Here is a 24,445-nt window from a genome sequence, read left to right as displayed (position 1 = left end):
TCACATATCTGCCTCCACTATCTGCTACAATGCTCCTAGCTTCGAATGATACCCGTTTCCCCACCAGTATGGCCACCCCTCTATTCTTTGCATCCAGCCCTGAATGGAACACCTGTCCCACCCATCCTTTCCTTAACCTAACTTGGTCCGCCACCTTCAGGTGCGTCTCCTGGAGCATAGCCACGTCTGCCCTCAGTCCTTTCAAGTGCGCGAACACTCAGGCCCTTTTAATCGGTCCATTTAGGCCTCTCACGTTCCACGTGATCAGCCGCACTGGGGGGCTACCTGCCCCCTTCCCGTGTCGACTAGCCATCTCCCTCTCTAGGCCAGTCCCACGTCCCGATTCCGCGCTCCCACTCGTTCCCCAGGTGGCGCATTCCAGCCCCGACCACCCTTTAGCCAGTTCCTCTTTGATTTCTGCAGCAGCAACCCAGTTATCCCCCCCCCCCGCTAGATCCCCATCGAGCGTGATTGCTCCCCCCATATTACTTCCGAAAGTCAGCTGACTTCAACTGACCCCGGCTTCTCCCGCTCACTCCTTGACCCCCCCCCCGTGTGGGGAACTCCCATCTACCTTGCGCCTATCTTCCCGCCATCACCTTTCTGGTGCGGGAACAAGGACAGTAGGCTCCATATTCTCTGTAGCTGTCCCGCCCCTTGTGGCGCAGCTCCCTCTCCCGCCCCACTCCCATTCCTCATCCTCCGCCTATGTCTCTTCTTTCCCCCCACCGGCGCCCACATTTCTTAGTGTCCCCCCCCTTCCCAATTTACATCTCTATATACATCGACAGTGACATTTCCCTCTAATATCAGCCCCTCAGTTCCGATCCAGTTTCTCGTCTTTAATAAAAGTCCATGCTTCTTCCGCCGTTTCAAAGTAGTGATGTCTCTCCTGGTACGTGACCCATAGTCGCGCCGGCTGCAGCATCCCGAACTTCACCTTCTTCTTGTGTAGCACCTCCTTGGCTCGATTAAAACTCGCCCTCCTTCTCGTCACCTCCGCACTCCAATCCTGGTACACTCGTACCACCGCATTCTCCCATCTACTACTCCGTACCTTTTTGGCCCATCTCAGAACCACGGGCGAAATTCTCCCCCAACGGCGGGATGTCCGCCGACTGGCGCCAAAGACGGCGGACATCTTTGGCGGCCTAGCCCCAACATTGAGGGATTTCCGCCCCGCCAGCTGGCGGAAATGGCGTTTGTTGCCCCGCCAGCTGGCGCGGAAATGCGGCGCATGTGCGGGAGCGTCAGCGGCCGCTGTCAGTTTCCCGCGCATGCGCAGTGGGGAGAGTCTCTTCCGCCTCCGCCATGGTGGAGGCTGTGGCGGAAGGGAAAGAGTGCCCCCACGGCACAGGCCCACCCGCGGATCGGTGGGCCCCGATCGCGGGCCAGGCCACCGTGGGGGCACCCCCCGGGGTCAGATCGCCCCGCGCCCCCCCCCCAGGACCCCGGAGCCCGCCCACGCCGCCTGGTCCCGCCGGTAAATACCAGGTTTGATTTACGTCGGCGGGACAGGCAATTCCTGGGCGGGACTTCGGCCCATCTGGGCCGGAGAATCCAGCGGGGGGTCCCGCCAACCGGCGCGGCCCGATTCCCGCCCCCGCCCAATCTCCGGTACCGGAGACTTCGGCGGGGGCGGGATTCACGGCGGCCAACGGCCATTCTCCGACCCGGCGGGGGTCGGAGAATGACGCCCCACTTCTCTATCATTAAAGCGGTGAAATCGCACGATTGTCGCCCTAGGTGGTTCTCCCGCCTTTGGTCTCCTCGCAGGGACCCGATGAGCCCCCTCCACTTCTAAGGGGCCCGAAGGGGCCTCAGCTCCCATCAGCGAGCTTAGCATCGTGCTCACGTAAGCCCCGCAGTCCGCTCCTTCCACTCCCTCGGGGAGACCCAGGATCCGAAGGTTCTTCCTTCGTGCTCTGTTTTCTAGGGCCTCAATCCTATCAATGCACTTTTTGTGGAGCGCCTCGTGCATCTGTGTTTTGACCGCCAGGCCCAGGATCCGTCACCTTCTGCTCCACCACGCGGAGCTCTGTCTCCTGGGTCCTTTGTGCCTCCTTAAGCCCCTCAATTGCCTGTAGCATCGGGGTCAGCACCTCCTTCTTAAGTAGCTCCACACACCGTCTTAAGAATTCGTCTTGATCGGGCCCCCATGTCGCCTAGGCTTTCTCCGCCGCCATCTTGCTTCTTTTTTCCTCCTGTCCCTATCGTCGAGGATTCTTCGCAATGTAGCCGCTGCCGCCGATATTTTTCTCTTTCGTTGGGGGGGACTCCCTGTTAACTCACCCCACACCGGGTTTCGTCCCGAAAAAATTCCCCGTTGGGGCTCTTAAAAGAGCCCGAAGGTCCGTTTGAGCTGGAGCCGCCGAAACGTGCGGCTTAGCTGGGCATCGCCGCAACCGGAAGTCGGAATGTGGTTTTCTGATTAAACTGTTGATCAATGCAACTCTAGTCTGTGTATTGCAGACTTGGGCTCAAAACCAGTTCTGGCAAGTGCGGAAGACATGGAAAAGCGACTGATTTAGGCCTGCGTTTCTGTTTTGTGGGCGTGAGCACATCTTTCTGGTTCTCCTCAAACAGGAATCTTATCAAGGTTTACCTCCATCTTCTGGATGGATCTTTGATGGGTCCTGAGAAAAGTTGAGTAGCCTGATTTGACTGGTACAGAAAGTGGGGATGTTGAATCAGAACCACAGGCCTGTAACCCTGGCTTAAGGAGGCTGTGCATCAGTGAGAAACTGCATCAGGGAAACTTGGGGGAATATCTATTGTGAATAAGCAACTCATCCCTTTTTATTCAAATTTCTGCTGCAGGATATGTGAATAAGATTATGAAGAGCATGGACAGGGTGGATAGGGAGCAGTTGTTCCCCTTAGTTGAAGGGTCAGTCACGAGGGGACTCAAGTTCAAGGTGGGGAGCATGAGGTTTAGGGGGGGATGTGAGGAAAAACATTTTTTCCCAGAGGGTGGTGACAGCCTGGAAAGCACTGCCTGGGAGAGTGGTAGAGGCGGGTTGCCTCACATCCTTTAAAAAGTACCTGGATTTGGCACGTCATGACATTCAAGGTTATGGGCCAAGTGTTGGCAAATGGGATGAGGTAGATAGGTCAAGGGTTTTTCTTGTGTCAGTGCAGACCAATGTGCTGAAGGGCCTCTTCTACGCTATTATTCTGTGAATTCCTCCTCTTACTATCAATGTGCACGATAGATTAATTTTATCTATTGTCACATCACAGGAAATTCAAGTACATGGTTCTGAGACACTGTTATGGAGATGTTGATCGAAAAATGAGAAAGAATCCAAACTAATATATAAATTGAATTTCTTCCAGTGATGGTGGGAACATTGCAACTGTTAGATTTTTCGCAAGCTCAGCAACCAGTCCAATGAACAGGTATTTCAGCTTAAATTGGAAGTTTAAAATAGAATTGACTGAACTGACTGTAGTGTTCCAGAATTCACTCATTTTACTTTTCACACAGGTCCTCCAGGCCCTTGTCACCTTCAATGGAATGTGAGGGCAGCCACGAGCCACTAGTCAGGAAACTCAGGTACTGGATATATTGCACCCTGGCATCTCAGTGAACACCTTGCGAGGAATCTTTCCCCCCAAAAATGGCAAACTGTCAGGATCTGACTGAAAACCAGATTGTTTCTCTCCACAGACACAGCCAGGTTTTCAGACAGGGGGCGGGATTCTCCGCAATCGGCGCGATGTCCGCCGACCAGCGCCAAAAACGGCGCGAATCAGTCCGGCATCGCGCCGCCCCAAAGATGCGGAATTCTCCGCATCTTGAGGGGCCGAGCCCTCACCTTGAGGGGGCTAGGCCTGCGCCGGAGTGATTTCCGCCCCGCCGGCTGGCGGGAAAGACCTTTGCCGCCCCGCCAGCTGGCGCGGGAATGACTTTGCCGTGCGACGCATGCGCGGGAGCGTCAGTGGCCGCTCACGGAATCCCTGCGCATGCGCAATGGAGGGGGTCTCTTCCGCCTCCGCCATAGTGAAGACCATGGCGAAGACGGAAGGAAAAGAGTGCCCCCACGGCACAGGCCCGCCCGCGGACCGGTGGGCCCCGATCGCGTGCCAGGCCACCGTGGGGGCATGCCCCGGGGCCAAATTGCCCCGCGACCCCCCCCCAGGACTCCGGAGCCCGCCCGCGCCGCCTTGTCCCGCCGTTCGAAAGGTGGTTCAATCCATGCCGGCTGGCATGGGTTGACAGCGGCAGAACTTCGACCCATCATGGACCGGAGAATCGCCGGGGGTAGGCCCGCCGATCGGCGCGATTTCCGCCGACCAGCGGGATTCACGCCAGACCCCGGCGATTCTCCGACCCGGCGGGGGGTTGGAGAATCGCGCCCCTGATTTTCTGCCGTTTATTGCACAGGGGGTTGTGCCGTCACTGTGGAGGGATGGGGCCCGATAGAGCTGCAAGGCCAGCACCACAGAGATCAGGTCACCATCTTTAAAGGGCGCTCCAATGTGCAGTTTGTGGTATTATAGGTATTACGGTACCTGATAGGCTGGAGCACCATTGGTGGAAACTGTATGCTTTCTATTGGTTAGGATGTATGGTAGCTCCGCCCTGCTAAGCGGGGTTTAAGAACCCGTGCCACCCCAGCAGCCTTCATTCTGTACCTGAGCTGCTGGGGAAAACATCTAGCTTATTAAAGCCTTCAGTTGGACTACAACCTTGCTTTAGTGGTCATTGATCGTGCATCACAGTTAAAATGAGTTCTCCTAATGGACATGGAGGACTACCCACACAAACCTCAGGGTAACCACCCCCTCATCACGGAGGTATCAGTGGCCACTCTATCCCCACTCGCTCCAGCCTCCCTCGTGCTGTTATCGGGGCTATCCCCTCTTCCCCCCCCCCTCCCTACCACACCTAACAGGAACCCCCCACAATGGAGGAGAGTTACCCCCCTCCAGAGCCCAATTGGCAGTGCCCCCGGTAGTGCCCCCTGTAACATCAGGGGGCACTGCCCAAGGGGACAGCACACACCCTTGGCCCTCAACACCAGGGCCTCCAAGCACATCCGCACTCCCCACATGGTCATCACGACTGATTTGCGCTTTTGAAAGCGTGATGTCATGCCGCCAGTAGGGAGGACCCAGCGTGGGCGGATGCTACGGCATGAAGCGATTTATGTATATTTAAATGTATTAAAATTCATGGAAATCAGGTTAATGCCCTGATCACATCACTGGCGGGGGGCGGGGAAGATCTCAAACTGAGATCTTGCCGGCGCAAATCCTGTTATGACCCTCTTGCAATATTTAGTGGCAACAATGGGATTTTTTGGGGAACCTACCCTCTAAACTTTGCCCCTTGTCTAGCATCAATTCGACCCTTCCAGACTGATTGTACTATGGTGCTCAGAGAACATTCTAAACTGATTGCAGGAGAAAGGGTGATGAAGGGACGTGAGAGGTACTATTCTAAGGCAATTGCAGTGCTATGGTGGCGATATGGGCGGCACGGTAGCACAGTGGTTAGCACTGTTGCTTCACAGCACCTGGGACCCGGGTTCAATTCCCAGCTTGGGTGATTGTCTGTGTGGAGTCTGCACGTTCGCCCTGTGTCTGCATGGGTTTGCTCCGGGTGCTCCGGTTTCCTCCCACAAGTCCCGAAAGACAGTGACCCAGCGGGGTATCGAACCTGGGACCCTGGCCTGTGAAGCCACAGTGCTATCCACTTGTGCTATCGTGCTGCCCATGTAAGATCTTGTAAGTTGCTACATGATATTTAACCATTTTAACTATAAGGGGCGAGATTCTCCGGCCCCCCGCCGGGTCGGAGAATCGCCGGGGGCTGGCGTGAATCCCGCCCCCGCCGGTTGCCGAATTCTCCGGCACAGGATATTCGACGGGGGCGGGAATCGCACCGCGCCGGTTGGCGGGCCCCCCCCCCCCACGATTCTCCGGCCCATATGGGCCGAAGTCCCGCCGCTAAAATGCCTGTCCCGCCGGCGTAGATTAAACCACCTACCTTACCGGCGGGACTAGGTGGGGGGGGCGGGCTCTGGGGTCCTGGGGGGTGCCCCCACGGTGGCCTGGCCCGCAATCGGGGCCCACCGATCCGTGGGCGGGCCTGTGCCGTGGGGGCACTCTTTCCCTTCCGCCTTCGCCACGGTCTCCACCATGGCGGAGGCGCAAGAGACTGCCTCCACTGCGCATGCGCGGGAATGCCGTCAGCGGCCGCTAACGCACCCGCGCATGCGCCGCCCGGAGATGTCATTTCCACGCCAGCCGGCGGGGCACCAAAGGCCTTTTCCGCCAGCTGGCGGGGCGGAAATTCGTCCGGCGCGGGCCTAGCCCCTCAAGGTTGGGGCTCGGCCCCCAAAGATGCCGAGCATTCCGCACCTTTGGGGCGGCGCGATGCCCGACTGATTTGCGCCGTTTTGGGCGCCAGTCGGCGGACATCGCGCCGATACCGGAGAATTTTTGCCCGAGGTTTCCGTTTCAGTTTCAGGTTGGGTGCTGCCGTGTCACTCCCAGGAGCTGTTAATATTGCCAAGTTCAAATGCTGGAATGTTCCACGAAATGTGCTTAGCTATGTTCTGACCCTCCATGACACTTGCTCACTCATTCCTTTAGTACTCTTATCGATCACTTGTCCTGCGAACTTCCATTGTTTGACAGCTGACTGCTGCTGAATATCACTGATAATGGAGCAAGTGTGTTCTTTCAACAAGAGCTGACATGGTCTCTGCTGCAAATTGGCGCAGAGTCAAGTGCTTTAAATTTGGGTGCGTCGGTCTAAAGAACATTTTCCGATCCAACCCTTTGGGTTAAGTCATTTCTCTGTGTGTATCTTTTATTTTTATTCATTTTATGGGATGTGGGTGTCGCTGGCTCAGAAGGTGGTGGTGAGCTGCCTTCTTCAACTGCTAATGTCCTTGTGGTGTAGGTACACCCACTGTGCTGTTAGGAGGGGGAGTTCCAGGATTTTGACCCAGCGACAGCAAAGGAACGGCAATATATTTCCAAGTCAGGGTGATGAGTGACTTGGAGGGGAACCTCCACGTGGTGGGGTTTTCAGGCATCTGCTGCTCTTGTCCTTCTAGATGGTAGTGGGCGTGGGTTTGGAAGGTGCTGCCTAAGGAACCTTGATGAGTTACTGCAGTGCACAAGGCTGCCGCTGTTCGTCAATGGAGAAGGGTGTGAATGTTTGTGGAAGGGGAGCAATCTAGCGGGCTGCTTTGTCCTGGATGGTGTTGAGCTTCTTGAGTGTTGCTGGAGCTGTGCTCATCCAGGCAAGTGGGGAGTATTCCATTACACTCCTGACTTGTGCCTTGTAGATGGTGGACAGTCTGCACCAGCCCTTGGAAAGAGCACCCTATTTAAGCCCAGCCCTCCACCCTATCCCCGTAACCCAGTAACCCCACCTAACGCTTTTAGACACTAAGGGAAATTTATCATGGCTAATCCACCTAACCTGCCCTTCTTTGGACTGTGGGAGGAAATCGGAGCACCCGGAGGAAACCCACGCAGACACTGGCAGAACGTGCAGACTCCGCACAGGCGGTGACCCAACCCGGAATCGAACCTGGAACCCTGGAGCTATGAAGTCACTGCGCTAACCACTGTGCTACCGTGCGGCCCTCGGTCAGGGATGGTCAAACTCGCAGTATTTGGCCAGCTTCCTTTATCTGGCCAAGAATTCTGTCATGGGTTTCCCAGGGTCCTCCTAGCCATGTTGAGTCAGTAACGCTGGAGGATTACAGACCGCATTGAGTCGTCATGGTTCTTTACTAAATCCACAAGCTCATTGAACGTTATAGTGTCAGAGGCTAGAGGATAAGTTAAACTCTTAATAATGCTGAATGTCGGGGCCCCACATGCTGCCAAAAGGATTACTTTATGTCTGTCATCCTCTTCTATGTCATTGGCAAGTATTGCTACATGTGTTTGGCATACTGGGGCCACTCCTCCACGTCTGCTTCTCAAGCTCGACCTTCTCAAACAAGGGCATTTCCAGGTTTTCTTTTCACTTTGTTTCTTACCGGAGTTGTCGTCGGGGAGTTTTGTAAAGGCTGCTCAGAATCCTGTGCTTGATCCTCATCGCCAGTGTAATGATTCAATGAGGTTTGGCTGAAATACCAAACTGGGGCGAGATTCTCTGACCCGTCGCCGGGGGCTGAATTCTCTGGCACCGGATATTCGGCGGGGGCGGGAATCGCGCCTCGCCGGTTGGCGGGCCCCCCCCTGCGATTCTCCGGCCCGGTGGGCCGAAGTCCCGCCGCTAAAATGCCTGTCCCGCCGGCGTAGATTAAACCACCTACCTTACCGGCGGGACAAGGCGGCGCGGGTGGGTTCCGGGGTCCTGGACGGGGCGCAGGGCGATCTGGCCCCGGGGGTGCCCCCACGGTGGCCTGGCCCGCGATCGGGGCCCACCGATCCGCGGGCGGGCCTGTGCCATGGGGGCACTCTTTCCCTTCCGCCTTCGCCACGGTCTCCACCATGGCGGAGGCGGAAGAGATTCCCTCCACTGCGCATGCGCGGGAATGCCGTCAGCGGCCGCTGACGCTCCCGCGCATGCGCCGCCGGGAGATGTAATTTCCGCGCCAGCTGGCGGGGCACCAAAGGCCTTTTCCGCCAGCTGGCGGGGCGGAAATTCGTCCGGCGCGGGCCTAGCCCCTTAAGGTTGGGGCTCGGCCCCCAAAGGTGCGGAGCATTCCGCACCTTTCGGGCGGCGCGATGCCTGACTGATTTGCGCCGTTTTGGGCGCCAGTCGGCGGACATCGCGCCGTTTCCGGAGAATTTTGCCCCTGGTTTGTTTTAAACTGAAAATGGAGCCACTACTGCTTCACAGAAAATAAACATCCCAGCCCAGGACTATCGGGAACTGCCGATCCGGATCTGGAGTTATATTTAAAAGACCTGCTCACAAGCCCCAGCTCGACCGACCTCTGCCCGCTCACCACGTCAGCTGGTCCTCGTGAGGGTTATCACAAGCAAAATAAATGTTGGCCTAACCAGTAATGCCCACATCCCCAGAATGGACAGAAGAAAGTCAAGGGTCATCACAGTTTACTTCAGATTAAATCCCTGGAGAGGAGCTTGACCTCATGACCTTCTTACTGAGCATTGTGGCTGATACCTACCCTTGCCTGTATTTTGGTAGTTCGGGTTTTGAAAATGGCTCACGTTTGCCAGAGAGTTTTGGAGATTGTGGGCTGGATTCTCCGTTCCTGAGACTAAGTGTTGACGACGATGCAGAATTTGTGGACTTTCACGACAGCAAAACTGGTGCCGAACCTGGATCAATTCAGCGACTGTAGAGGCGCTAGTACCGGCACCACGTGGAACACAATCGATTCCAATGAAAAACAGTGCCGGGTCCATGATTGACACTCAGGAGGCTGACAAGCCGCAGCCGCATATACACTTTACAATCCTCACCCACACTCATCCCAGCCAACAAGATGGTACTAGTTGTGCAGGAGCGCGCCCATACAGCTGATGGGTCAGCTGGGGCCAGAGTGCACCTAGGGGGCGGCCTGCAGGGACACCTATTGGACCCGTGGCCCTACGTTCACAGTGGGGCTGTCAGCGACGTGTGCAGCTGCATAGCTTCCTTTCCGACTGTGGCAATGGTGTTCCGTGCCCGTCCACCCCGACCCCACAGCCCACCTCCTGGTCACCCCCTGCTACTATCCCCCCCGGCCCTGGAAGAAGCCCCGCAGCCAGTGGCACAACTCAGTAAATTACGGCGGGTTTGACACTTTCCGTACCCCTCTCTCTCCCTCAGCAACCATAACGCCGGTTTCACAAGTAAAACCACAAGTGAACCGCGCCGGCGGGAAATCAGTCCATCGGAGGTGGAGAATCGCAGAGAATACGGGGTCAGGCCCGCTAATGATATGCAAACGGCGTTTACTGTACGTGGGTTCCGGACCGCAGTGACGGGGAATGCTGCCGCAATTTCGGCGTCGGAACCTATTCTCCACACAAACGCGTTTCCCGATTTTGAAGTCAGGCAATGGAGAATCCTGCACTGCATCTCTTTCTTTGCAAGATTATTTTTTTTCCTGATGATCCCCCCTCCCCAACTTATGCCAGCATCCAGAGAGCATAATTGTGGGAAATAAATTGGCGATCTATTCCTTCATTTGCACTAAATATAATATACCCACCCTTATATGGGCAAGTGTGATAAACAAATGGGAGAGGAAATTGTAGAAGAAGGGAATTTTCTGGAGCTACTTGGTAGATAGGCAGGATAGAATTGAGCCGGTTCTATCTCTGCACATTTCAATAGAGATGAGAAGGAGACAGTTTCTATCGTGGGCCGTTGATTGGGGACAGTTTGCACCCAGATGGCAAGCTGAAAATGTATCTCCATTATCTTTTACCTGATGTGTTCTGTTCAAGCACACGGCTTGACATAGATCCACACAGCAAAAGAGCCATTACTTCTTAACTTAGTGTTTATGTGCAATTCCTGTTGGGTGTGGTGATTGCTTTTGGTGAACGTTGCAACTTATTTATTGTAAACAGGATGAAGCTTCGTCGCCTGATTTGTGCACAAATTTGTGAGTGGCCCATGCGGAAGGCTGCCGTTAATTAGTGTCTGTTCACCTTGGTCAGACACGACACCTGCAAGAATGGAATGATGTGCCGCTGATGTATTCACTTTTCTATGGGTTATCCAGGCTGGGTTTATTTATGATGCTCTTGCTGTCATTTTAAGACCAACAAGGAGCCGTTACTGGAGATTCTGGATCAAGCCAAGGGGTTGAGTTTCTCCAGTGACCCCACCTCTAGCAGCCAATCCCAGCAAAGACATGGGCAGCCATCTTCTCTGACTTCCTGAGACAGGGCAGCTCAGCTCTGGTTACCCACAATGCCAGGTCATATCCCTGGAGATTTCCTCACATGACCTCATGCCTCTAAACATCCTGCCCAATCAAACTGCCTCTCCCCCCTCCCCCACACCCCACCATCTCTGATAATTAAGTGTATTTTTACACTTCTGTGTTAAAGCCCATATGAAATGAAATGAAAATCGCTTATTGTCACAAGTAGGCTTCAAATGAAGTTACTGTGAAAAGCCCCTAATCGCCACATTCCGGCACCTGTTTGGGGAGGCTGGTACGGAAATTGAACCGTGCTGCTGGTCTGCTTTAAAAGCCAGCGATTTAGCCCAGTGTGCTAAACCAGCCCCATATGATTTTCCTCCGGGTTTGTTCACAGCAGTTTGATGGGCCAGGATTTTTCTGAATGGTAGGACTTCCTTACCTGTCATCCAAAGAGTCAGTGGAGAGCACATCCCCATCAATGCTACCTGCTCTGTCCAACACAGGTTAATTGGCTGGAGATTGGTCTGCCCCTCAGTCAGGAGGAAGACCCACCTCAGACAGCTGCCAGTCAATCTGATTGGCAGGAACCGCTAGCCTTGTTGCGCCAGAAGCTGCAGTGGGCAGGACTGGGACTGCAAGCAGTCCCCAAGGCCTAAATCCTGGGATTGCAGGACCAGGTAAGTTTTGGGGGTCTCAGGGTAGGGCGGGGACGTGAGGCCAAGTGAGGAGGGGGGATTGGTGGGCAGAGGCGTTGGTGGAGAGGCTTGTGGGGGAGGAGGAACTCCCCCAGCAGCCAGACTGTTTGGGGGCGGTAGGGGGTGGGTGCCGAATATTAAAAGGAGGCTGTTGATGGAGCACCCTTCTTCCCACCCAAAGCCGGAGCAGGGTCGTTTTGAGGGCTTTCCCTCCTGTCGCTGGACACCTCCAGCCAGCCTAGAAACTGAGGCCGGTGGTAACGGCCTGTAAGTGGTCTTTAATTGGCCACTTCATGGCCTCACTTGGGGAAAGTGGGTGGACTGGCTTAGGTCTTGCCCGTCCCACTGTAAAATTGCAGAGCGGACAGGACGGGTGAAAGCCCATTGGAAAGGCCATCCAAAGCATTTGATGACCGCTACCTGTCTGTAAACCCGTCAGAAATGAAGAAATGAAAAATGCTTCCCCTGGGATGAACCTTATCTTGTGCGTGCGTGTATGTGTTGTGTGTGCGAGTGTTGTGCGTATGTGTTTGTCTGTGTGTGTGCAATCCTATGCATGAGCAGTAAATAATCATTTGCTCCAGTGTGGCAATGTAACCCAACCAGCAAAAGAATTGGCACAGGGCCCTAGTACCAGCATTCTGAGGTAGTATTGTTGAGCTCCTTTTCAAAGCATTTCTCAATGTAAATCCGTTCGAGATAGGGAGATGACTCTGGTGACTTTGCAGGGGGATGTGAAAGTTAGCCTGGAAGTAGTTAAGTGGATATCCAGCATTATTATTGTTGCACCTGCCGTTAAACCGTATAGGTGAATACTGCAATGGATTTGTTGTCTTACTCTGAACCAGCTAGCTGTGCTGCCTTGTGAAGGAAGTGTCGCAGTTCTGTTCTGACTGGCTGCCAGAGCATTTTGGTGTGGTTCCAGGGTGCTCCAGTAGGACAAGAGGCTTCAAACTGAAATGGAAACAGGTGCTTTCTCTTTACTCTCGATGAGGGGACTTTCCAGCAATGGGCGTTGATCTTTCTCTTATCAATGTGCTGCTATTTGGAAGGACATGTGAATTGAATCATATCAGAAACTGCAGACATTGGTCTTCCCCTACCTTCATGTTTTTAATGTTGAACAAGGAAGCAAGAAGGAGCGGGGTATGGGGGGTATGGGGGGGGGGGGGGCCAGATTGCAAACCCAAAACTCTAAGCCTCACTAAACAGAGGACAAGTAAGGGCAGTAAACAGTTGAAGGACAGAGTAACCAGATGAGAGGTGCTGCCATCTATGGACCTAACCCTAGTGTCGGAAAGCAACGTCAGGAGAGGAGGGTTAAAGTTAGGAGGAACACACCGGCTGCTTTTTACTGGGAGTCGGGCATGTTGTCAGTGGAAGGTAGCCCGGTGAATAATCTGACATTTAACTTGGTTTTCTTTAGGTGAGGGAGTATCTATGCAGAACATTTCACTTGGAGAGTCCAGATAGTGTGAGGTAGCTAAGCGGAGATCATGGCCGGGGTTCTCCAAAAACGCAGCTAAGTGTTGACGCTGGCGTAAACACCGAAGTGCATTTTTAAGCCGGCGTCAACGAGCCTCTTGGCCCAGCGATACCATGGGGGGCCAGCACGGCGCTGGAGTGCTCCGCGCTGCTCCAGCTGCCGATACACGGCCATGCACTGCTGGCCGTGGGTCCACGCATGCGCGCACCAGCCGCTTCCGCGCCGAGGCTGCGCGACATGGTGGACCCACACACCAGGCCGGCGCGGAAGAAGGTAGTCGTCCCCCCGATCGCGGGCCTGGCCGTCGTGGAGGCCCCTCCCCCGGAGGCTGATCCCCCTGGCCCCCACCAGGATGGCCACCGCAGCCACGGCGCTGAGCTCCCGGGTGGAACCATGGGCGGGATTCTCCGCAATCGGCGCGATGTCCGCCGACCAGCGCCAAAAACTGCGCGAATCAGTCCGTCACCATGTCGCCCCAAAGGTGCGGAATCCTCTGCACCTTGAGGGGCCGAGCCCTAACCTTCAGGGCTAGGCCCGCGCCGGACTGATTTCCGCCCGCCAGCTGGCGGGAAAGCCCTTTGGTGCCCCGCCAGCTGGCGCGAAACTGACTTTGCCGTGCGGCGCATGCGCGGGAGCGTCAGCGGCCGCTCACGGCATCCCCGCGCATGCGCAGTGGAGGGGGTCTCTTCCACCTCCGCCATAGTGGAGACCATGGCGAAGGCGGAAGGAAAAGAGTGCCCCCACGGCGCAGGCCCGCCCGTGGCCAGATCGGCCCACGCCCCCCCCCCCCCCCCAAGGACCCCAGAGCCCACCCGCGCCAGAGAGGTGGTTTGATTCTCGCCGGTGGGACAGGCATTCCAGCAGCGGGTCTTCGGCCCATCGCGGGCCGGAGAATCGCCGGGGCGGGGCCCGCCAACCGGCGCGATTCCCACCCTCGCCGAATATTCGGTGCCGGAGAATACGGCAACCGGCGGGGGCGGGATTCACGCCAGCCCCCGGCGATTCTCCGACCCGACGAGGGGGTCGGAGAATCCCGCCCCATATGTGAACCATGCCAGCGTGAACTCAGCCGGTCGACTACAGAGAATCGCCGCGGGGGCCACTTTCAACGGCCCTCGATCAGCGCCGCGTCGACCGCACATGCGCGACTGCCGCTGATTCTCCGGTCGCCGGAGGTTGGTGTCCCGGCGCCGGACCCGATCACGGGTTCGACGCCCCATTCTCCGCCCCTGCGCCGAGCGCGATTTCAGCGCGGAGGCTCGGAGAATTTCGGCCCATAAGTTCTGATACCTCCATTGGGGTGTAGTAATATTGGGAATTTTCAGTGCAAGATATGTTGCGGCACTTCTGTCACACAAGGTCATAAAAAGCCCCTGCAGATCACCACTTATTGCTCCCATTCTGTTGGCAAAGCAATACTCTTGTGTCGAGCACTATTTGGGAAGAAATGAGTCATAAAATATCCTCCAATTATGGATCCCGAAGTCAACACCAGGTGTGGCTTTATTGTGCCACCAATGTCCAAGCTCACTGGAGTCCAGCTGTAGAAATGGGCCTGCATCTGGTCGTGAATCAAGTAACCTACTCAGTCTTGTCCTCACGTACTTACCTGTTGCAGACTACATCCATTGTCAGGTGGGACGGTCCCAGACAGGCATGAGGCCTGGAGTGGCTGTGGCAGCAGAGTTCTATCCCACCACAATGCGTGGTGACAACTCACATTCCTCTCCTCTGGCATTGTCCAGCTAGGGAACCAATCTTGCTTCAATGAAGAGTGTGGAAAGGCACTGCAGGAGCAGCACCAGGTATGGAACAACAACCCAGTGAGAATTTACCCAAGGCTATTGACTGTGTAAAGGCAAAAAGCAGCAGACTTAGACAGAGCTAAGCTGTCCTTCAATCAATAACGTCCGGATAAGACTTCCGGTTGCGGCTATGCGGAACTAAGCCGCACGATTTGGCAGCTCCCGCAATTACGGACTTTCGGCTCGCTAGAGGTGCCCCAACGGAATTTTTTTTACAGACAACCCGTGGGGAAGAGAAGAGAGAGGTCCCCGACTGACTTGTATGGACCGGACCCGAAGTGCAACGGCCAAAAAAGCGGCATTGGAGCAGCGGGAGAAGCGAGGGAAAGAAAGCAAAATGGCGGCGGCCGGGGACAAAGAGGAGATGCAGGAATTCATCAAGCGCTGCTTCGAGGAGCTGCGTAAGGAGATGCTGGCGCCTATGCTGGCAATAATTGAAGGACTAGGGATAACCCAGAAAGCCCACGTGGTGAAGATCCAGGACAAAGTGGGTGAGAATGAGGGCGAGCTCTTGGGCCTGGCGGTGAGAGTGGAGCGGCACGAGGCGCTACACAAGACGTGGGCGGGAAGACTCGAAGACCTGGAGAACAGGTCGAGGAGAAATAATCTGAGGATCCTGGGTCTCCCAGAAGGAGTGGAGGGGGCCGATGCCGCGGCATACGCGGGCACGATGATTGGGGCGATGATGGGCGCGGAGGCCCCTTCGAGGGCGCTGGAGCTGGACGGGGCGCACCGGGTGCTGGCGAGGAAGCCCAAGGCAAATGAGCCGCCAAGGGCGATGGTGGTGAGATTTCACCGGTTTACGGACAGAGAGAGGGTCCTGAAATGGGCCAAGAAGGAGAGGAGTAGCAAGTGGAACAATGCAGAGATCCGAATATACCCGGACTGGAGCACGGAGGTTGCCAAGCGGAGAGCGGGTTTCAACCGGGCCAAAGCGGTGCTGCATCGGAAAGGAGTGAAATTTGGAATGCTGCAGCCAGCGCGACTGTGGGTTCCATTCAAGGACCAACATTACTACTGGTGGGGGGGGAAGGGTTGCTGCTGCACTGGCCGAAAGGGAATGGGACACAGAAGAGGTGGTCGGGACGGAGCTCCCCCGGCTGGGGGACTGGAGGGCGAGGGAGACGCGGACACAGGACTGGCCCAGAAAAGGAGATGGCTAGTCGTCAGGTGGGGGGGGGGGTGAGAGCCCCTCCAATCCGGCTGATAACGTGGAACGTGAGGGGCCTGAATGGGCCAGTGAAGAGGGCTCGAGTGTTCGCGCACTTGAAGGGACTGAAGGCAGACGTGGCAATGCTCCAAGAGACACACCTGAAGGTGGCGGACCAGGTCAGGTTAAGAAGGGGATGGGTAGGACAGGTATTTCACTCGGGACTGGCCGCAAAAAATAGAGGGGTGGCAATTTTGGTGGGAAAGCATGTGTCATTTGAGGCCAAGACTATCGTAGTGGAAAATGGAGGGAGATATGTGATGGTGAGTGGTAGGTTGCAGTGGACTTGGTAAATGTATACGTCCCGAACTGGGATGATACTGGATTCATGAAGCGCATGTTGGGGCGCATTGCAGACCTGGAGGTAGGAGGCCTGATAATGGGAGGGGACTTCAATACGGTGCTGGACCCAGCACTGGACCGCTCCAGATCAAGGACGGGAAAGAGGCCAGCGGCGGCCAAGGTGCTCAGGGAGTCCATGGATCAGATGGGGGGAGTGGACCCATGGAGGTTTGCAAGACCGCAGGCCAGGGAATTTTCTTTCTTCTCCCACGTGCACAAAGCCTACTCCCGGATAGATTTCTTTGTTCTGGGCAGGGCGCTCATCCCGAGGGTGGAGGGGACAGAGTATTCGGCCGTAGCCGTTTCGGACCATGCCCCGCACTGGGTGGAAATGGGGCTGGGAGAGGAGAGGGACCAACGCCCGCTGTGGCGGCTGGATGTGGGACTGCTGGCAGATGAGGCGGTGTGTGGGAAGGTGAGGGGGTGTATCGAAAGGTACTTGCAGGCCAACGACAACGGGGAGGTGCGAGTGGGGGTGGTATGGGAGGCGTTAAAGGCAGTGATCAGGGGAGAGCTAATCTCCATCAGGGCTCATAGGGAGAAGACCGAGGGCATGGAAAGGGAGAGGTTAGTGGGGGAGATTTTGAGAGTGGACAGGAGATACGCAGAGGCCCCGGAGGAAAGATTACTTGGGGAAAGACGACGGCTTCAGACGGAGTTTGACCTGTTGACCACGGGGAAGGCGGAGGCACAGTGGAGGAAGGCGCAGGGGGCGACCTACGAGTACGGGGAAAAGGCTAGTCGGATGCTGGCACACCAGCTCCGTAAGAGGATGGCAGCGAGGGAAATAGGGGGAATCAAAGATGGAAGGGGAGCCACGGTTCGGAGTGTTACGAAAATAAACAAGGTATTCAAAGCCTTCTATGAAGAGCTGTAGAGATCCCAGCCCCCAGGGGGGGAAGAGGGGATGAGACGATTCCTAGACCAACTGAGGTTCCCGAGGGTGGAGGAGCAAGAGGTGGCTGGTTTGGGGGCACCAATCGGGTTGGAGAAGCTGAGCAAGGGTTTGGGGAGTATGTAGGCGGGGAAGGCCCCGGGGCTTCCCGGTGGAGTTCTACAGAAAGTACGTAGATCTGTTGGCCCCGCTACTAGTGAGGACCTTTAACGAGGCAAGAGAGGAGGGGACCCTGCCCCCGACAATGTCGGAGGCGACAATTTCCTTGATTCTAAAGCGAGACAAGGACCCACTGCAATGTGGATCGTACAGGCCGATCTCGCTCCTCAATGTGGACGCTAAGTTATTGGCAAAAGTGCTGGCCACGAGGATTGAGGATTGTGTCCCGGGGGTGATTCATGAGGACCAGACGGGATTCATAAAGGGCAGGCAATTAAACACTAATGTGCGGCGGCTCCTAAACGCGATAATGATGCCATCGGAGGAGGGAGAGGCAGAGATAGTGGCAGCTATGGACGCGGAAAAGGCCTTTGACCGAGTAGAGTGGGAGTACCTCTGGGAGGTGTTGCATAGGTTTGGGTTCGGGGGAGGGTTTATCAGCTGGGTTAAGGTCCTTTACAGAGCCCCGGTGGCGAGTGTAGTGGCGAACCGGCGGAGGTCCGAGTACTTTCGGCTGTACCGAGGAACGAGGCAGGGGTGCCCCCTGTCCCCCCTGTTGTTTGCATTGGCGATCGAACCCTTGGCCATATCACTGACGGAGTCTAATAAATGGAGGGGGGTGGTCCGAGGGGGAGAAGAGCATCGGGTGTCGCTATGCACGGATGACCTGTTGCTGTACGTGGCGGATCCCATGGAGGGGATGGTGGAGGTCATGCAGACTCTGAGGGAGTTTGGGGAGTTCTCAGGCTATAGGCTCAATGTAGGGAAGAGTGAGCTTTTTGTATTACAGGCAGGGGACCAAGAAAGAGGGATAGGGGACCTACCGCTGAGGAGGACGGTGGGGAGTTTTCGGTATCTGGGGATCCAGATAGCCAGGAGCTGGGGGGCCCTACATAAACTGAATCTGACGAGGTTGGTGGACCAAATGGAGGAGGACTTCAAAAGATGGGACATGTTACCGCTCTCGCTGGCGGGTCGAGTGCAGTCGGTCAAAATGGTGGTCCTTCCGAGGTTTTTGTTTGTGTTTCAGTGCCTTCCCATCGTGATCACCAAGGGCTTTTTCAAGAGAGTAGGCAGGAGTATTATGGGGTTTGTGTGGGCGAATAAGACCCCGAGGGTAAGGAGACGGTTCCTGGAACGCAGCAGGGACCGACGAGGGTTGGCGCTGCCAAACCTAGGGAGCTACTACTGGGCAGAAAATGTGGCGATGATCCGCAAGTGGGTTATGGAGGGAGAGGAAGAGGCGGCATGGAAGAGGATGGAGATGGCATCCTGTAAAGGAACGAGCTTGGGGACGTTGGTGACGGCACCGCTGCCGTTCTCGCCATCAAAGTATACCACAGTCCGGTGGTGGCGGCAACGCTAAGGATCTGGGGCCAGTGGAGACGGCACAGGGGTGCAGTGGGAGCCTCGGTGTGGTACCCGATCAGGGGTAACCACTGGTTTGTCCTGGGGAAGATGGACGGGGGGTTCCAGGGCTGGCATCGGGCGGGGATTAGAAGAATGGGGGACCTGTTCATTGACGGGACATTTGCGAGCCTCGGGGCACTGGAGGAGAAGTTTGAGCTACCCCCGGGAAATGCATTTAGATATATGCAGGTGAGGGCTTTTATGAGGCGACAGGTCAGGGAATTCCTGTTGCTCCCGGCACAAGAAATTCAAGACAGGGTGATCACGAGTGTATGGGTCGGGGAGGGCAAGGTTTCGGCAATACACCAAGAGATGAAAGAAGAGGGGGAAGCGTTAGCAGAGGAGTTGAAGTGTAAATGGGAGGAGGAGCTGGGGGAGGGGATCGAGGAAGGTTTGTGGGCTGATGCCCTGGGTAGGGTTAATTCCTCCTCCTCATGTGCCAGGCTCAGCCTGATACAATTTAAGGTGGTTCACAGAGCGCACTTGACGGGGGCGAGGTTGCGTAGGTTCTTTGGGGTAGAGGACAGATGCGGAAGGTGTTCAGGGAGTCCGGCGAACCATCTCCATATGTTTTGGTCATGCCCGGCACTGGAGGGGGCTGGAGAGGAGTGGCGGGAGCAATATCTCAGGTGGTGAAAGTCCGGGTCAAGCCAAGCTGGGGGCTAGCAATATTCGGAGTAGTGGATGAGCCGGGAGTGCAGGAGGCGAAAGGGGCCGGCATTCTGGCCTTTGCGTCTCTAGTAGCCCAGCGAAGAATCATGCTAATGTGGAAGGAGGCGAAGCCCCCCAGCGTGGAGGCCTGGATAAACGACATGGCTGGGTTCATTAAGCTGGAGAGGATCAAGTTTGCCTTGAGAGGGTCTGCACAGGGAGGGGTTCTACAGGCGGTGGTAACCGTTCCTAGACTATCTCGCGGAGCATTAGAGGAAGGTCGGTCAGCAGCAGCAGCAATCCTTTGGGGGGGGGGGGGGGGGGGGGGGGGGTGGCGGAATGGGGGATTGCTTGGGGGGATGGATGAGCAAGAGATAACATGAAGGGTGGGGGAAACTGGCACGTGCGGGAGAGAGCCAGTGCATAAAGTTATGTAAATATACCATTTTGCCATGTATATATCTTGCTCAGTGCGATTTCGTGTTATTTTGTTACGGGGGGGGGTTATTGTTTGTCAGGGGAAAAAAATTGTGTTGGTAAAAACTTTAATAAATATATATATATTTTTTTTAAATAATGTCCGGATAAAATTTGGTAGTTTTTGCATCCATTTGAAAATGTGGGTGGATATTACAGTAATTAACATCCTATAATGCCATTCAGACCCTGATGGCTTTTTAACCGCTGAGAAGGGAGCTTGGCACCCTGGCAGCGCCACCTGGGCACCCTGGTAGTGCCACCCAGGTGCCAGCCTGACATTGCCACCTAGGCACCAAGGTGCCAGCCTGAGAGTGCCAAGGTGCCCAGGTGGCATTTTTGGTCTCCTGCATGACCTTCATCTCGGCCTCCAACGAGGCCAACTGCTCCTCGTGCTCCCCCACCGCCTCCTCCACTTTCTGGATATCCCTGGGACTCCAACCTCTGCTCCACTCTCTCAATCCCCAACTTCATTGGCCCCACCACCTTGGCCAGGTCTTCCAGGGCCTCTTTCCTCTGCTGGCAAAACTTTGCATTAAGGAATTCTATCAACTGTTCCATTGACCACTGGGCTGGCAGAGCAGCCCCCTTGCCCTCCGTCATCTTATCCTGTGGCACACCACCAAGACTTTTCTGCTCCAGCAGCCCTTTTCTTCGTGCCCCACTCCTAGTCCGTGGACCCATCCACCAGTCACACCAGAAGAGTAAAACCTTCCTCAGGCACTCCTGCACCTCTTACACTCAAATACTTTGCCCTTTGGCGGGGAAAAGACCGGAACAGTTCACTTTGAGCGGGAGCCACCAAGTGTGCGACCGCTCACTCCATGGCCGCCACTGGAAGTCGGTGCCCTGGTGGCATTTTGCCTGCACCGGGGATCGGTCCCGGGCTGTCCTGCCTTTATGAGGTGGGGTGCGGGGTGGAGGGCGGAAGTGAGGGGTGCTCGGAGACCCCGTTATAGGTGAGTTGGGGTTCTGGGGGGGTCCGAGGGTCGGCATTTAAAAATGGCACCCCGATCTCGTTGGTGAATGGAAGAATAAGAGGTGATCCTGTCAAGTCCCCTCAGGATCTTAGCTATTTCAATAGGATCACCTCTCATTCTTCCAATCTCACAAGACCTCCATTGTTCTGTTCCTGTTGGGGAAGTGTCAGTAAAGTTAATTGAGTAACAGCTGATTGCAGTGAATCCCCATGGTGACTCTTTACTCAGAGCAACAAACAACAAGACTTTTCATCAATCTTTGACAAACCCCCCCGCCCCCCACCAGCTGTATTTGATCTTTTAGGATCTGTTTAATTTGTTTGGCGTATAATGTGCCAGTCCACTGCGTCAGGGGATGGGAGGGAATAAATTTACATGTGACCATAGTTTGTGAGTTGCCATATCAAGAAGAACCTGACAGCATGAGTACACCCACTTTATAGAGAAAAGAAAGAACTTGAATTTATATAGCGCCTTTCGCAGCCCACCTATGACTTAAAGCTCTCTCCAGCCATTGAAGTATCTTTTGAAGAGTAGTCATTGTTGTCAAGTAGGAAATGAATGTAATCAATTTGTGCACAGTAAGCTCCCACAAACATCAATATGGCGATGTTGGTTGGGGGACAAACAGTGTCCAGGAAAATGGGAAGAACTCCCCTGCTCCTCCTCGGAATGGTGCCCTGGAATCTTTTATGACCACCTTAGAGGGCAAGTGGATCCTTGGTTTAACATCTTGTCCAACCATCCACCACTCCCTCAGTATTGCAGTGGAGCGTTAGCTTAGACTAGGGGCTAGATCTCTGGAGTGGGACTTGTGTTATGATCCTAATTGATGTTGTTACTGGACGGGAAGATTCCAGAATGGCTCAAAAGATTGTAACATTTAATTTTGTTTAGAAAACATGGAGGAACAGAGTCATAGGACTGCTGATTATTTTTAACAAAAACGAAAATACATTTATTGCACATAAAAAGTTTGATTATGATACAATACCCCTTTACTCCCCCCTCCTCAGTTTCACAAATGTATACAATTTTTAAAGATAAAAAATTCTGAAACCAAGTGGCCGATACCACTCAACAAATCCATGGATTACTCTCACATTCCCCATTCAATATATTGTCACATGTGGGTTTCCACACTCCACTCTCAAAAAGACACGCTTTAAAACTTCTTTCAAATGATGTTCACATTAAAAACCGTCTCCAGGTCTTTCAACTAGTCTTACAAACAAAGCTTTTGCTCCACTTGTTAAAAGAGTCCAGCACTAGGTTTCCCCCTCTCTTTTTAGGTTTCCTTTGTCTTCAATGCTTTTACACAAACTCGATTACTCAATCCCCAACAGAATATTAATTGCTTTAAACACTGGAAATAAGCACACCAAATCTTATGATTGCTTTAGATATGTGACTTATCTGTAGCCAACCTCATCAGCTCTTCTCTTCCCAGGTCTGACTTTGATTTTCGTAAAGAATATTCTGTTCCCAAAAGCAGTTCCTCTTCGTTCATTTTACCTCAGACTTCTTGGAAACTTCTCTTCATTTCTCTAATTTCCTGAACTAACTGTTCTTTAAGTTTCTTGCATTTGTTATCTTAACCACTACTCTAAGGTACAGCTTTGCTTCTCACAAAGCTGAGAGTTGTCCCCTCTCTACCTATCGAAAACCAGCTGCTATTAATTAGAACTACACTCAAAAAGCATTCCTACCCTAAAGGTACCCCTGGTTACAACCTTATGCTTCTTCCAACATGTTTACTTTTCACACCATAGCCTTCTGGGACTCAATAGAAGCACAGTTTTCATTGAAACCAAACCCCAAGATGCAAGCACCTTTGCCTAGCATGAATCTAACTATAGGTTTACTCTTCACACAGAAACACTAAATTAAACCCACTTAAAATGATACCTTATTTCTAATATTTAACAATTCAAATATAGATCACTTAAAACTCCTCTGTTTTCCTGACACTTGAACTCATGATCCTGTGACTCTGAGGCAAACGTGCTACCAGCTAAAGCTTGGCTAATGCCTTACAGTGCAGAGTATTGAGCGGCGAAGAGGAAGAGTGATTGTATTGAAACATTTGTTGGATGATGAGATTGCTAACACTGGTGTTTATCAGACATTTTTCTTTTACAGTCTTGTGAACTGCAAATTAGCTGCACAGCATGTTCAAGATCTCCACAGGATACTACATTGCTGTCCACAGCTGGCATCTCTCGAGTGAGTCCAATAGCTTTTTCATGATATCTTAAAACTTCCCTGTCTTGTGAGGATCAAAGCAATTGAAATGAGTGCCACAGCTCATCAGTGCAAAGAAAAGCTGAAGTTATATCTTGGCTTATGTTCTTCTTTCATCAGTTCCTAGCATCCAACATCTCTCTCCCTCTTTCTCTCTCTTCCTTCTGAATCTGTTTTTTGGTCTTTCTGATCCACAAATGCAGTCCTCATCGCTTTTGGCTGACATGTGGATTCTAATGTGAGTCGCGGGGTAGGTGGGAATGTGGAACTTGAAACATCATCAGAGCAGCCATGATCTTATCAAATGGCTGGGAGGCCTGAGAGTGCCGAATGGCCTACTTCCGCTCCTATTTTGTACTTTTGGACGGCGGATGGTTTCATACATGCTGAATGGTTTCCAAGTGGAAAAGTGACCTTAAATGCAAACTGCCATCAACAGCTGAACACTGGATTAAGAATAATTTAAATTTGTGAACATGACAGGAATGCAGGGCTACACAGCACTGGATTTAAATTTGAGGACTGCAGTGGCTGGATTAGTAGAATTGCCAGAAATCTGGAAGAATGAACTTTCCCCTGGGTATTATCCCATTCAATCCCAATAAATTCAGAGGATGATCCATTGAAACTTTGGAAAAATTGAGTCAAGGTGATAACTCCTATAGAATTGCATCTCTCCCACCCATTTCCAACTCAGTTTGGTTGTTTTTTTTCCCTAGCCATCAATGTTTGACCTGCTGCCGATCTACTTTGGGCCCACCTTTCATTGGCTCTCTGCTGCATGTAACCTCGTTCAAAATCCACCCAAAATTCAGTGGAGGGATATTTAAAAGACTTCTGCCTCCTTTCAAATAGACCCAACAAAATTACCTCCACTTTTGTGACGTGCAGCTAATTTGTTTAAGTATGTGCGCACTTTAAGCTTAATAAAGGACAACTTGTGTCTGGCCGCATGGGAACTCAGTTTAGAGGGAATATTGGGCCATCCCTATCTCGTGTTGCAGCAGGTTAACTCTGCAATAACACAGGGCGGGATTCTCCGTCGGCGGGATTCTCCGCTTCGCCGGCAGCGCACTCACGCCCGCAGACTTCCCAACGGCGTGGGTGTGGCCACAATGGGAAGCCCCATTGGCTGGGCGGGCTGCTAGAATGGAGGATCCCGCCCAAAACCTTTTCCTCTCTGGCATGTGATGAGCCCCTCTGACGAGCAGAGATACCACCAGATATCCACTCCATATTGACCCCCCATCAAGGAAAATGGGTGAGGATCATGGCAC

At 53.8% G+C, this 24,445-nt stretch overlaps 1 protein-coding gene across 2 annotated transcripts in view; it reads left to right on the top strand.

The window, feature by feature from the left end:
• The window catches only part of nlrc5 (NLR family, CARD domain containing 5), a 318,509-nt gene that overhangs the window by 99,503 nt on the left and 194,561 nt on the right, over positions 1-24,445 (top strand). For both annotated transcript variants that reach the window (XM_072518410.1, XM_072518409.1), the window contains exons 11-13: positions 3,340-3,402; positions 3,491-3,559; positions 23,067-23,150. In XM_072518410.1, coding sequence (XP_072374511.1) covers positions 3,340-3,402; positions 3,491-3,559; positions 23,067-23,150 — 216 coding nt within the window. The remainder of the gene's footprint in view (positions 1-3,339; positions 3,403-3,490; positions 3,560-23,066; positions 23,151-24,445) is intronic.

This window comes from Scyliorhinus torazame, chromosome 10 (assembly GCF_047496885.1).
Source record: "Scyliorhinus torazame isolate Kashiwa2021f chromosome 10, sScyTor2.1, whole genome shotgun sequence".
Classification (NCBI taxonomy): Eukaryota; Metazoa; Chordata; class Chondrichthyes; order Carcharhiniformes; family Scyliorhinidae; genus Scyliorhinus; species Scyliorhinus torazame.
This window is presented reverse-complemented; position numbering and strand designations above follow the sequence as displayed.